This window comes from Myotis myotis, unplaced genomic scaffold (assembly GCF_014108235.1).
Source record: "Myotis myotis isolate mMyoMyo1 unplaced genomic scaffold, mMyoMyo1.p scaffold_m19_p_1, whole genome shotgun sequence".
NCBI lineage: Eukaryota > Metazoa > Chordata > Mammalia > Chiroptera > Vespertilionidae > Myotis > Myotis myotis.
In genome coordinates, this window is record NW_023416313.1 from 122,163,465 (window position 1) to 122,178,958 (window position 15,494).

General features: G+C 40.4%; 1 protein-coding gene across 22 annotated transcripts in view; it reads left to right on the forward strand.

Annotated features, from left to right (window-relative positions):
* The window catches only part of PARD3 (par-3 family cell polarity regulator), an 814,705-nt gene extending 800,125 nt beyond the window's left edge, over window positions 1-14,580 (forward strand). For 21 of the 22 annotated variants that reach the window (XM_036350442.1, XM_036350547.1, XM_036350474.1 and 18 more), the window contains 2 exons: window positions 5,946-6,073; window positions 12,579-14,580. In XM_036350442.1, coding sequence (XP_036206335.1) covers window positions 5,946-6,073; window positions 12,579-12,972 — 522 coding nt within the window. In that variant the 3' untranslated portion in view covers window positions 12,973-14,580. Of the gene's footprint in view, window positions 1-5,945; window positions 6,074-9,455; window positions 9,514-12,578 lie in introns of those variants that run through there. The other variant, XM_036350602.1, reaches the window with a different exon arrangement.
* Window positions 14,581-15,494: the final 914 nt, after the last annotated feature.

Here is a 15,494-nt window from a genome sequence, read left to right on the forward strand (position 1 = left end):
CTGTGCTCCTGTCTTTAAATTGTGGTTGTTTTTTTTTTCCTTTTTGGTTCTCTGATTGAATGATTTTTTTTTTTCTGCCCTGTCTGCTAATTCACTGATCTGATTCTCAGCTTATTCTAATTTTCTGTTTATTTTTTCCAGTTTGTATTCTTTACTTCTGCTGTGTCATCCTTCATTTACAACTGGGTATTTTTCATAGTTTGTATATCGTTTCTCATGCTGTTAAGCATCTTTATAATCATTACTCTGAAATGTATATCTGATAAATTGATTATCTCCATTTCATTTAGCTCTTCTTCTGGAGAATAATTCTCTTGTTCTTTCATTTGGGGCTTGTTTCTTTGTCTTCCTATTTTGGCCAACTGTTTGGGTTTGTTTCTATGTATTAGGTAGATCTGCTTTGACTCCTGGTCTTTTAGGAGGGTATCTAGTGCAGGACAATGTCAGACACTGGTTGTGACTGGCCCTGAATACCCTGGTTGGGATTACAGCTTGTGGCTCTTTATGCTGGGGCTGGCTGCATTTGGAAAGGACCAAGAAGTACATTATGATCTGCTTATCCTAGCCCTGGGTCCAGAAGCAGATCAGGCAAAGACTCAAAGCACCCAGAGATTCCTCCTCTGCCTGTAGGGCAATTGTTATTCTTAGTCATTTAATGAGCTTCAAGTTATAGAGCACAGTGGAACCAAAACTTCACATGGTGAGGCAAGATATTTTCCAATGGGTAGGGCAGTTGCGCCCCCTTCCCTCCCTGCCCCCTCCCCCCCCCCACATATACACAAGCTGCCTGGATAGTAAAGGGGTTCCTGAGAATGACGTCCTCTGCAGCATGGGGGAATGACTCAGCACAGGAATCTAGGTAACTGTCCCCCAAGCTCTATCCCCAGCGCCACTCACCCTGGATTCTCCTCACACAGCTCTACTCCACTCTTCCCTTACTCTGCCAGAGCCCAAGTTGAATGACAGCTCATGAAATTTTGTATGTTGCCCCTTTAAGGGGGTGCCTACATTTCCAGCTGTCTCTCCCTGGTAGAAAGCAACCCTGCTACTTTTCACAGTCAGATGTTACATGGTCACCTTTCTCAGTTCTGGTGCTCTCAGCTAGAAAGCCCATCTTGGCATTTAGGCCCTAGACTTCTCAGGGAGAACCTCCTACAGCTGTGATATCCCTCCAGAAATTCAGGTGTTACCTGTGGGAGCCTGACCAGCCCTCGCACATCTGCACTTCCTACCAGTCTCTATGCTGTTTACACACAATGTCATTGGTAATAAGGGTTCTGTCCAGCTAGCCTCCAGTTAAGAATTCAGGATAATTTTTCTATGTTTTCATTGTAATTCCAGTTTGGTCCTGGGAAAATGTCAGTGTAGCTCTAACATTTAATCCATAGCCATCTTGCCCAGGTCATAAAAGGATCAATTTTACATTGTAAGTTTGTGCTAAGAATTAGCAGTTTTGATTTTGTATTTTAATTTTTTGTATTGTTTATTTTTATTTTGAAAAATGGGATTTTATTTAAATGAGAGGAATACTTTGTTAATGACTTAATTTAGTGAAACACTATATGGAAGATATTTTTTTGTTTTACACTAGTAAGTGACACCAAAATTATGTAGCTTTCTCAAGCTTTATATAATTTTTATATAGTATAAATAGTACCTCTTTAATAATCATGATAAAAACTAATAGTTTGGAGCTAACTTATAAAAAAAATGTGCATAGTTTCACTGGGGTTTAAACAGCAGCAATGGAGAGATTCACATATAATGCTCCTCCAGCACACTATGTAGTAGATAATCATGGATTATCTCATCTTGCAACCTCTATCATATTGTCTTGGCAGCCTTGTCATCAATATCATCAGCAAGAAGACCAGGGTTATTTGTAATTTGCTCTCTTGAAATAGAGTTATTGCCTTGTTATCTGATGAATCTCCAGAGTTTTCCCAAGTATGCTTTACCTGCATGTTTCCCTATATAGATGTCACTTTTTTGTTAAAGCTGTTAATGCTGTTTTTTTGAACACAGACCCTTCTCTCTAGGGTTACAAAATATCTCTTCATGTTAGTCTATGTTTTTGTAATTTGGGACTCCCGATACATTATTCTGTTTCTACCTTACACATGGAAAACTACAGTATTGAAAAATCAGGATTGTAGATTGTACTTTTATTCCCACAATTTACATTTTTATGAGATCTTCATTGAAATAATGAATGAGGTTATTTTTTATTCAGGCCAAGTATAAAACTTTCCAGATGGACTTAGTAAGTTGTTGCTTTAAGCTGGTCATGTATACAATCTTCCTTGAAATCTCTGGCCCAATAAAATTTCATCTTAAAGATATGGGTGATTCTTTTTAATAACCTACCCTTTTGTATACTCTGAAAAGAGAAATAGAGTAAAACATTATGGTAAGCCTGAGATTCATATTTCATCATACTGAGCACAATAGTATGAAATATGTCAGTATATTGATACCAAACTCATTCACTCATTTTTTTAAGTTTTCAGATCCCATCTCATAATAATTTCAGTTTGAAGTTCATCAAGATCCAACTAGATGCTTGCTGCTCATAATGTTTGAGATGAATGGTATCAGAAAACACACATTTGAGGAAACAAAAGCCCTTCAACTTTTTTTTCTTTCCTCTATCAGAATCAAATTTTCAGGCTTCTGGTAGAAACAACTTAAAAGTACACCTGATGCCCTGGAGCATTGGCCCACAGACTAAAGGGTAGTAGGTTCAATTCCTGGTCAAGGTTATGTGTCGAGTAAGACTCCCTCCACGTTCTGTGTGGAGTAGGGTTCGGTATCTGAAAGAGGAGCCGCACAGCAAATGAGAGAAAAAGACACGAGATATTTTGCAATATTGGGGGACCAGGCGGCAAGTCCCGAAGGACTTCCTCTGTGCTCAGGCCTCACCAAGCTTTTATTGATCTGGGATGCACCCATAGCATAGCCCTTAGGCAGGTCACCCCCTAGTAACAAGCAGACTAGCCCATCAGCAAGGATTTACATAATAATAAATGGGGGAGTAGTTTCAGCTACCACTGTCTGGACAAACAGAGGTGGCGCCTACCTCCGAGCTTTGCTAGGGCTTCAAAGGCACCCAGCCTTGGGGGGGGGGGGGGCCTTTCAGGGAGTTCTCTGTCTGTGCTTATCAGATAGTGAAGGCAATAAACAGTTTCCCACAGTTATGTACCTTGGTTTCAGGTTTGATCCCAAGCCCCTGTTGGGGGGCATCAGGAGGTAATCAATCAATATGTCTCTCACTTTAATATTTCTTTCTCTCTCTCTCTCTCCCTCTACCCTTCCCTCCCTTCTACTCTCACTGGAAATTAATGGGAAAAAATATCTTCAGGTGAAGATTAAAAAAAAAAATACACCTGAAATTTCTACAAGACCTTGCATTTTCTTTTCACATCTCCACAGCCGTGTGTTACAAACAGCATGAGCTTATGAAACTGGTTACTAAATCTTGCTGCAGAATGCCAACTCTTTCAAGGCTTCTTGACATGTGTATATGACTTATTCTGAGTGAAAAGAAAAGGGAAATATGGTTGTTTTTGAAGGCATATTGTGTAGTATTTTCTTGCGTTGCTTTCCCTCTGTCCAGTGGCTTCTCTCAGGATTCCCTGTGAACACTAGAACAGCTCGATTTTCTATTTGGCCAGCCTCTTCAAGTGCAATGGAAGAAAATATTTGTCTTCTTTAATGCAGTTGATGAACACTTGGTTGATGCTTTGTTTGCATAAGCAGAACTCATTCAGTGAAGTGTTTTCCTTGCTAAAGGCACCATTGATGTGTTGACTCCCATGTTGTGGAGAGGGTCTGTGGACACACATTTGTTCCTATGAGTATGGCTGTAAATACCCACTAGTTGAAATTGGGGTAATCTTCACACATTTTTTGGTATCAGGATATTTTTAATATGTTCAGTGGCTGTGCGAATATGCTTTGAAAACTTTGTCCTGTATATTGCCATGTTGTTGCTTACCAATAAATAAGATAATGCTGGCCAGGCAGAGAGCGAACAATAGATGATGCTTGCTTTCTGTTCACACAAAAGCCAACTACAAGAGACATTGTTTAAGTAACAGGCCCACATGTTTTCTTACAGGTCTCCAAATGAATGCTATAACTCTATTATTTTAGAAAATTATTATGAAGTCAAAGTCTGCCATTGGCTTTCAACTCTAAAAGAAAATTGATAATGTGTTTTTAACAGACATTCTTCACTCAGAATATGCCTGTTGCATGACGCCAAGGGGAACAGAGGTTAGCATGCACCAAAAGGATTATTTAAGAGTGTGAGCCACTGATGCTATGATAAACCATCGTGGGGTGTTTGTAGCATTAGAGGCATTGTTGTCTATTTTTTCAAAAAGCCAAACCAGTGAGAAGCCGGAGCATCCACCGGACTAGATCTATGCAACACAGTATATACATCCAGTATCTGATTTGAGCGAGAGGCACAATCAGCAGATGACTGCTGACCAAAGTATTTAGCCAGCAGGATTGAACATTTCTCTATAGCAGCGGTTCTCAACCTGTGGGTCACGACCCCTTTGGGGGTCGAACGACCCTTTCACAGGGGTCGCCTAAGACCATCGGAAAACACATATATAATTACATGTTTTTTGTTTTTTTAAAATATATTTTATTGATTTTTTACAGAGGGAAGGGAGAGGGATAGAGAGTTAGAAACATCGTTGAGAGAGAAACATCGACCAGCCGCCTCCTGCACACCTCCTACTGGGGATGTGCCCGCAACCGAGGTACGTGCCCTTGACCGGAATCGAACCTGGGACTCCTCAGTCCGCAGGCAGACGCTCTATCCACTGAGCCAAACCGGTTTGGCTACATATTGTTTTTGTGATTAATCACTATGCTTTAATTATGTTCAATTTGTAACAATGAAAATACATTCTGCATATCAGATATTTACATTATGATTCATAACAGTAGCAAAATTACAGTTATGAAGTAACAATGAAAATAATTTTATGGTTGGGGGCCACCACAACATGAGGAACTGTATTAAAGTGTTGCAGCATTAGGAAGGTTGAGAACCACTGCTCTATAGGATACAATTTGCCTAGGTAAAAATGCCATTTCCTAATCACTAAGGCAAAATGTCTTGTCTTATAACCAATTCAAGTAGCTATTAGCTTTCAGGTTTATTAATTTGATAAGCATTTTTATTCCCCATTTGGCTACCATCCCTGGACTAGAGGACACCTGTATGTGATTAACAGTAGGTAGTTACACCTAAACTTGGTTCAAATGTAACTCTCTCTCTCTCTCTCTCTCTCTCTCTCTTTTTAATCTTAACCCAAGGATATTTTTTCCATTGATTTTTTTTTTTTGAATGGAAGGGAGGCAGAGAGACACACAGAGAGAGAAACATCAATTGGTTGCCTCCCTTATGTGCCCCAACTGGAGGCTGGGGATCAAGCCTGCAACCCAAGTATGTGCCCTTGACCAGAATCGAACCTACAACCCTTTAGTCCGCTGGGCCGAGACTCTAACCACCGAGGAACACCAGCCAGGGCTTAACTGTCATTCTTTAGGAAAAGGGGGATCAGCTTTTATTGCGTCCTACTGTTAAACTAAAATACATAACCATTGAAAACATTTGCCAGCATAGCTAACCTTCAATTTTATTTATTTACTTGGCATTGAATTTGTCAAGCCTCATTAGGAAGACTTAGAAAGATTGACCTCTCAATTTCTAACCATTCTAAAGCCATAATTAAAATTTAAGATGATTCAATATTTGGGGCTCATAAGAGCAATTAGATAAATGTCTCTTTTATCAAATTTGAGAAAATTGCAGTTGGTTTTATTTTAATTTCACAGAATTTTCCAAATGTTTCTAAGTCAGTCTATAAGAAATGATGTGATTCCCTTCTCGTGAATTATTTTGCATTTTCCTCCTGCAGCCCAGCTCCCGACCTCCGGCGCAGAGTGGCAGGCACTCGGTGTCCGTGGAGGTGCAGATGCAGCGCCAGCGGCAAGAGGAGCGTGAGAGCTTCCAGCAGGCCCAACGCCAGTACAGCTCTCTGCCTAGGTACAGTACTCACTTACACTCTGTCCTTCCAAAATTGCCCTGGCTTCTCCACCTTATCCACGGTGGTCAGAGAGGAACCGCAGTGGATGGTAGGGGTTGTTGTCTGGCTTCAAGGCCATCTTACTATGTGGCAAGAAGACTAGAAAGAAAGCTGTTTCAGGACATGCCAACATTATCACTTAAATACTGAATAATGCAAAGGCAGTGCATTGACAGATGAGTACTTAGGGACTGGACCTGGGTTATAGCATTGGTTCTGCCCTCCCATGTGGCCATGGGGAGAAAGTTTCCTCCTCTGAAAATTGGAAAGATAACTCTCATTTTGCTTAGTTCCTAGGGTAACTAGAATAACTGCTACTTCGGATATCTAGAGCTCTGTAGATGGGTGGAGTGAATGCTTCATGCTCTATACTTAAGTGGGCTCCATGGTCCCTAATCTCCCCCTATTGCTCTACTGCCAGCTTTGTGTTCGCTTTGTTGATTCTCAGAGCATTCCAGTGTGCCCACCTCATTATCTGACAACCACATGGAGGTACCTCTGCTCTGGGGGCTCTGTCAGGCCTAGAAACTGCTCAGGTGACTGAGCCCTCACACATGGAACAACAACCATTTTTCCATCTGAGTATTTCATATATACATAGTAAAGAATAAAAATATTTTAAAATATTCAGCTTTCCAACTTCCCAAAATAAGTCACTCCTAGTAATCACAATCTTACAGGCATTTGTTTTTCTACTTCAAACCAGGTAACAAAAACATTTTGGGTACAAAAAAAATCCACTTAACTTGTTTTTATCAACTGTTTCGAATTTGAGCAGAACAACTTTTATTTGGGGAGAAGGAAGGGAACAAATGCTTATCTGTGTAAACTTAACTGACCAATATAAAAGTGATCTTGATTCAATTTCTAATAAAGATGAGTCCCTTTAAATGTTAAATAATCACTATATTAATTGTGAGGTATTTGACTACATTGACCCATGTCACCATGGGAATATGGATGTGAATGAGAATCTATACTGGGGTGAGTGTCATTACTATAGTAACTTGTTCATTCAGTTCTTTTTTTCAGTTCATAAAATTATATTTCCTTTGAGTAATAAATTATGTTTTTTCTTTTATACAGAATTATCTTCTCTTTTAAATAGGAGGATAACTAACAGTTATTTAGCCCATTCTAAATAAGTGTCATTGAAGTTTAGGTCTGGGCAAGATCTGGAGATCATATTGTCTTACAAGGAAACAGCTCTGAAAGATTAAGCAGCTTTCCCTAAGACCACACAGCTAGCACGGAATTCAAACTCAAACCTGCCTATGCCCTTTGTAATCATTAATTTCCGTATATCATTGCCACCAAAACTTTTGTTCCCAAGTATGGAATATTGACAGATGTAGGTGTAAAGTCCCCTTCTGTGCTCTATGCCCTTAGCATTTGGAAGGAGGCCCCTGTATGACTCAGCCCAGTGCATCAGCTGCCGGACGCCTCGCGGATTTTACATAAGGTTCTTCCATGTGAGTGCCTTCTCCCAGCCGGTTGGCTTGCAGTCGTCAGAAAGATGAGCATGATAAAGTAGATGAATTGACACACCGGGTATGGTCCTGCTGCCACAGCCACGTAGGTGGCCCGTAGCATATCAAGACCTGTGTGTGTGGCTACAACGTGCTTTAGGCATATATTGTCTGTGCAGGGACCAGGTTCTTAATCTGTTGATAAATAGTTTGGCTTTCTGTATTTTACTTGTGTTTGAGAGTATTTATAAGAAGTGAAAGAGAACTATCATATAGTGTATAAAGAAGAGGAGTGAGTTGACATGCACAGAACTAAGGAAGGGATGTGAGAGAGATGGTGGCCGGAGGGCCTAGAGGGGTGGATGGCCTGGCAGAAGAGAGACTAGGGCCCTGTTCCCCAGAAAGAGGACACAGATCAATGCTTCCATGGAATTTCTCCTGGTCACATTCCATAGGAGCTCAGTATTCCAAACATATCTTTTTGTCCTGGCATGTCTCTCCCCTTCTTCACTCGCTACCTGTCCTTTTCCACCACATCACTCTGCCTCCCTTTCTCTCTCTCTCTCCCTCTCCTCCTGAAGCACCTGGTAGAAGTATCTGTATTTCCATGTAGAAGATGATTGCTTCTATTGGTACTACTGGTGTCATTTAGTGTTTCCCTAAATAACTAAAACTTTCCATCTGGGTATTGTGACTCCCTGATTATTAGCCATTTTACTCTGCGCAGATAGAAAAAAAATAGAAAACCCAAAATGAAAGAGTTGTGTACATTTAGGCAACTGGGGTGGTCATGTGCCCTTCTTTTAGAGAATCATTCCCAGTGTGAATCTTCACACGTGTGAGGAGGATTAGGAGTGCGGAGCCTTGTGCCCCACTGGCTTGCTGGCAGAGCGGCTGCACTCCACAGCAGCTGTGTGCAGAAACCTGAACTCAGTAAAGAACCCAAACAGGAGGTCAGAGGAGGACTGCAGCAGCTTGTATGAGCTTGAGTCCAGTCCACGTCTCTGACATGTGATATTCTTCAGAGACACTGACCTCTGCTTTTCAGATGTTGACAATTAGCAGGGTTTTATCTAAACAAGTTGGTATGGCATTTGATCCCAAAAAGATTTCACACACAAACATAAATAGTTCAGCTACAAAGTGGAATATAAAGTAAAGCAAATGGTCAAGACTTTTCTCAGTCACAGTAGATAAGGTGGTTTGAATTAGAGGGATATATGTGAGCCAGAGTAGTTTGAAATTCTAACTGTAATTAAGGAAACCAAACAGCAGAATTCAAGTTTCATTTTGAAATGTCAGTAGGAAACATTAGCCAGGTAGTAACACTGGTTCTGAAAGGAAAGGGGACCTGAGTGGCCCCACACTCAATTCTCAATCATACTAAGACTTCTTTTTTATTTTTTAAATTCTTAAATCAGTTTTCATTTTTACTTTCTTTTTTTTAAAATCTATATTTTTAGTCCTAAATTAGTTCCTTCATTTAAAAGGCAACGCTCAAACGGTGAAGAATGTTCAGAGTCACCGATAGAAAAACTTAAGATCCTTTATTAATTTTTTAAAATTTTCCTGCTGTCTCCCCAGTTCTTCTTCATTTTTCCCTCTCCCTTGGTTTCACATCTGTTGGTGTCTCACTTCTCTGCTTTGTATGTCTCACTTCTCCACTATGTCTTCACACCCTGACATAGTCTTCCCTACCAGGCCCATTTATTATGTCTCTGAGCTGCTTGTCAACTTGTTAGCCTTGGTCTTTATATCTTTCATCATCCTTCTGCATCCTCCTCATCTCGGTGGCTAACTGGCTTTCCGCAAGGTGTGAGTCCTCTGCATGATGATGGCCTTCAGGCCACTTTGGAGATAATTGTAATCATAGACAAAGCAGGGTGTGTGCTTTCAGTGGATTCAGAAATCTCTAGTGGGCTCATTCTAAGACCAAACAAGCCTGCATGTTGGTTACAAAGAAATTCACATTGGTGGACATTGATGTTTTCTTGCTGCTGTTGTTATTGTGGCCTTTGGGCAATCATGGGACATTGGAAAGCTTCCTTCTCATCTCTGTGGAATTGGGTGGACTTGCCCTCATTTAGTTAGGGTTCTTCAGTTATTCTCTAGTGCCTTTCTCTCCTCTTTGTTTCTACCCAATTTCTCTGACAAAAGAAAAGAAAGCTAATATTTTTCTTCTTTGGTCAGAAAGATGCTTCCCAAAACCCAGAGCCTATTCTTTGAAGGCAAAGTGACATTGCCTTCAAACTACTCCTCCAACCCCCATTAGTCAGCCATTTACTCTGTGCCATACCTTCCTAAACATTTTGCATGCGTTATTTTGTTCATTTCTGCCTCATAACCCTATGAGGTTAGCTATTATACCTATTTCACAGATGAGGCAAGTTGGGCCCAGAGAGCATTACCCTCTCAGCATCCCCCAACTGGCAAATGGCAGATTCCAGATGTGAATCTATGTCTATCTGATCCAAAGCCATTCTCCCATTGTGCCTAGTACCCAGGTGATGAGTTTCCTAGTGTTGGAAACTCTTATTGTCTGCTGCACTCTTATGTTTCTCTGTGACCTGCTCATTTCCTGTGTCTTAATTAAGAGTTGTGGGTACCACTAGCTTTCTTACCAAGGAAGCGTGTGTGTATGTCTGTGTGTGTGTATACATGTGTATGTATCTACATGTATGTACTTTCCCCACATACCTTACACTAAACCTCAGGGAGGTCTGCTTCCCTCTCTATATATGATTAATTTGAAGAAAATTTTAAAGAAATTCTTCCACATCATCAGAGTTTCCATTCCTAACAAACCTTTAGTGAGTTCTCAGTGTGTTCCTGGATTGATTAAAAATTCAGCTTATGGTACATGACCTCCACAGAGCACATCTTCAGGCTTTCCAGAGTTGGGAGTACAGGATGAAGAGGGTTCATGGGTCTCAGTAGGTCAAGGATGAGAAAGAGGTGAAATGTTTGCAGCCTATTTCTGATTATCTTTAGATTGATAACCAACTTATGAAGGAGTCCCACTTTTGTTACTGTAACTTCAGTAACAAATTTGTTGTTTTAATTAAAGTTTCATGATTAATGTCAAATCCCTAGTTTATGCGGGCACTTTCCAACATTCCTGTCTCTGGGCAGATTAATGTATGACAGATAATCAGTGCTTTAGGCAAATAAACTATTCCACCAAATGGAAGGATTCTTGCTTGGGCTGATTGTACAAATGGTCTGATTCCCATTAACCCTTTGTATGCCATAAGTGTCTATAGGTGCTTTAAAATCATTTTTTGTGAGAATTTTCAACTAAAAATATTCAAGAACACCTGAATTATGAGTAATATAATATATTTATTTTTATAATATTCATTGCAAATTAATTTTTTTAAAATATATTTTATTGGTTTTTTACAGAGAGGAAGGGAGAGAGACAGAGAGTTAGAAACATCGATGAGAGAGAAACATCGATCAGCCGCCTCCTGCACATCTCCCACTGGGGATGTGCCCGCAACCAAGGTACATGCCCTTGACCGGAATCGAACCTGGGACCCTTCAGTCCGCAGGCTGCCACTCTATCCACTGAGCCAAACCGGTTTTGGCTGCAAATTAATTTTTTTAAATTAAATTCAAAATATCATGGCGTGTGGGGATGGTTTTTGTTTTGGATGCGTGGCAGTTAACTGGTTAGAAGAGAACCAGATAGATATACTGTAGACTGCTCAATTAATCATAGTCATATCCAGAGATGATGCTGATCATTAGTTCATTTCCTTATTGAAAATATCCCTGACTACATTTTAGGTCATAGGAAAAATAGGCAGATTTGATCCAAAGCCCTAATAATGGCACTTTTGAATGTTCAAAAATGCAAATTGCTTCATCCCTGTGGAAGACCCAGTGACTGCCTAGGCCCTGTTTTTCCTCTGCAGGGCCCTTTTGAACATTCCATCATGTGTGTGTTGATGCAAAAGGCTGAGGAATATATACTGTCACCAAATGGTTTTCTTATTGATACATGGAGCAATAGACTTTGTTTTATTACTGGATTTTCTCTCCCTCTCTCCCATTTTCAAGGCTAAATATTAGGGCTTGTCTCCCTTTCTAACAAAAAATTGTTTTACTTTATCATATCTAATCTTATTGTAAATTCATAAAAGCATCTAGAGACTAGATAATAAATTAAAGATATTTCAAAACAGTAATGTTTCCTGAAAATGATGTGTAACTTTATTGCACAAATGATGATAATTTGAAATTTCTGTATGACTGGTTTATTCCCCTGTCCTGTGGTGAACAAACATGAGTTTAGTAAGCTGTCCTGGCCTTTGGTGAGGGCACAGTGCACGGAACAGCAGTGCTTACTCTGCAGACCTCCAGGTCTACAGTCTTGATGAGCATGTGTTCTGAGACGTGTTCATTGCTGACATATACAACTCAAAAGCCAGGGCTGTAAGGGACTGCCTGTTGCATTTTTAATCATAAAGGAGTCGAGACTTAAATCTTTCATAGCTGAACTCACATTGTAATCCATTACATGCACTTCCTATTAGCTAGCATCTCTGGCACCATAGTGGCAGCTGTGTAAAGTATTTGTTTTGCTTGTTTAGAATTGAATTGTAATGTTCTGAAGCAAGCAATTTTTGCTAGAGTAGATGCTGCCAAATCTCTAATCCTCCTCTAAAGCATTTTGCCAATGTGTCTGAATTGCAGGAGATATATGTTCCTTAAGTAGAATAGACAGTACCTCCCCAGACACAGAAGGCGGACTCTGTTTCTGAATAGCTGTCAGTTAGTTCTCTCTCCTGTTTAGCCCTTGTTTGTTCACTTGTCTGAGATTTGAGCTTGCTGACAGTCACATTTTCTTCCTCCAGTCCCCATCACAGTGCCTGGAGCACAATACTATTTGTTGAAATATTGAAATGCATATACCCTCTTACCCCTTCCCTCCTCTTTTTCGCTCTCCCCTTCTCCCAATCTCACACTGACTTTTGGCTTTGCTTTCTAGACAAAGCAGGAAAAATGCCAGCTCTGTCTCTCAGGATTCCTGGGAGCAGAACTACTCGCCTGGGGAAGGCTTCCAGAGTGCCAAGGAGAGCCTCAGGTACTCCAGCTACCAAGGCTCCAGAAACGGCTACCTGGGCGGGCACGGCTTCAATGCCAGGGTGATGCTGGAGACCCAGGAGCTCCTTCGCCAGGAACAGAGACGGAAAGAGCAGCAGATGAAGAAGCAGCCTGCTCCCGAGGGGCTCAGCAGCTATGACTCGTATAAGAAAGTCCAGGACCCCAGTTACACTCCCCCTAAGGGGCCCTTCCGGCAGGATGTGCCCCCATCCCCTTCTCAGGTCGCTAGGCTGAGCAGACTCCAGACTCCTGAAAAAGGGAGACCCTTCTATTCCTGAGCAGAAGAGCGGGTGCTTCATTCATGCAATAAAGGACATTTTCTTATGGAGACTTGTATTTGGGGAGTTTTTTTAAAAACCTCCATGGTACTATGGAATATTTCTGTTGTTGGTATCAGTGCCTTTAAACAGTATGGGCAAAGAAATGGAAGGCCTTAATGTCTTTGCCAGTATGTCTCAAGTGTATTTCATGGAAGGATTTCCCACTCTCTGACAATCATCTGCTCGAAGCATTTGTCACAGCATCTCTCAGGAGGACCAGGAATTCTTGGCCTGACTCAAGAGATGTTCATGGCTTTGTGTCAGAGCCCCATAGAACTAGTGGTGACAAATTACCTTGAAGCTGAGGTAATGTTGATTTCTCTTTATTCCCTTTAAGTTTCCTGCGATGTGAGGCACCTCTCAGTTTCTGGTGGATGAAAGTGAGTGACATACTCCAGAAATTGGGGTTTTACAGTACCTCATAGCACAGTCATTTATAATTGGTATGGTTTTTCCTTTTCATTCTCTGTTCCTCATAACAGCAAAGTTCCTTCATGTTATAAAGAAATTAAGCCATATTCCATCACTGTCGGGTTTTCATGGGGCTTCTTTTGTAACTGCCTTATACCTAAACATTACCAATAAAGTGATCATCTATTCTGAGATTACAAATGCTTTTGTTTGGTCATATTCCTAATACATGTGTTGAGTCACCACACTGTGTAGGGAAGGCGAGAGAGGGGAGGGACCCCTGGCGGGGAAGGACTGGGCTGCCCATCGTCCTGTGTATATCATGATGTGGGAAGTGGTAGCTAAGGAAACAATTCTCCCAGGATGAGCTTCTGGTCCATTACATCCAAGTAATTATTTTAATTAGTTTTTGATTGACAGGTTGGCAGGAAGGGCATAGAGTGGGACAAAGATAGGTCATTCATTTGGAGATTCTAAAAACTCATCTGCTTTCTACCGTTCCCAAGTCGATAGGAATTGACATGTGTCTGGCGCATCCACATGCTATATGCCTGCCTGGTGATGCCATCCGTGTTACTAAATAATTCTGCTATGAAACAGAAAAGACAAATAAGTGAAAACCCATCACACTTCACAAGGAGAACATTCTGGTGTCTGCAAGCAGTGGTGACAAAAGTGCTTCTCATGCCAATATTTTCACATACATGTGGGTCACTGGACCTCATCTGCTCTCATGTTTTCATCTTTTGGTCTCAACATCATGTATTATAAACCATGGCTGAGTTGCTAAAGTGCCTGCGAATCCTGATGTGAAAACACTTGAGATGAAAGCTCCACATGCATATTAACAAAAAAGGAAAAAAAGAGACATGTACTGATATGCCTATTTTTTTTTTTTTACTGGCACATTGTATTTTGTGTCTACTTGTTTTTAGAAAATGTGTGTGAAGTGTCCATACATGTACCTATGTCTCTTTTGCATTTCTGTGTAATGTTCTATTTGTTCATAATGTGCAGTGACGTTTCAGTGTTGTTACCAATGTAAACGCAGTGACCTTGAATGACAGGGCTCTTTCTCACAGCATACCCTGAGCTTGAGAAAGAACTTTCTCTGTACATATGAAACTTTAAATAAAAGGCATATTTCTTCCTGTTGTTTGTGGTGTCTGTAGTATTCTTGTGGAAACTCTCCTAGCTAGAGTTATTTTTTAATATATAGGGTGTCCCCCCAAAAATGTATACACATACTTTGAATAATTATACAGGCAGTGTTTATTAATTTTTTTTTCATTTTCAAAATTGAGATATCAGCTATTAAAGTGTGTATGCATTTTGGGGGGGGGAACCCTGTATATTAGCAGACATGGGTTTTTTTTCATATTTAGTGAAAGTTGGAAATTTCCTCATATTTGTCTGTACAAACACAGAAATGAGTGATTGATTGCTTATTTGAACACCTGAGGAGAGAGGGCACAGGAAAAAGGGACCTTCTTTTAAAATATTTTTTTAATTGATTTTTAGAGAGGGAGAGGAATGGAGAGAGAGACAGACAGACAGATATCAATCTGTTGTTCTACTTATTCACGCATTCCTTAGTTAATTCTTGTATGTGCTCTGTCTGGGGATTGAACCCACAACCTTGGCATTATTGGGGGAACTTTCTTAATGAATCCCTTGGAAGGCCCAGGCTGCCAAAAGAAGCCTGGGGAATTCTGAATTGAAAGAACCAATACATTAGAACTAAATTTTTAAAAATAAGACAGAAAACTACATAAATATTTCTGTTATTGCCCTTTGCTCGCTTTGCATCATTTCAGCAAACCAAATGTTTTGATTAAGTTCTAGCCTTGTATACAGTGAGCCCAGAGAAATGTCCAAATTCTAGTTCACTTCCAATATTAACCTGTTTTATATTTCCCAAATTATGAAATAAGGTTTTGCTAAATCTTTCAGATGGACACTTGTCAACATTTGTATGGTGCTTTGATGATATGAAGGGCAGTAGATCCTAGGTATGTCTTACGCAGAAATGTAGATGTGGTACCTACCCAAAGAGCAAGTTTTGCTAA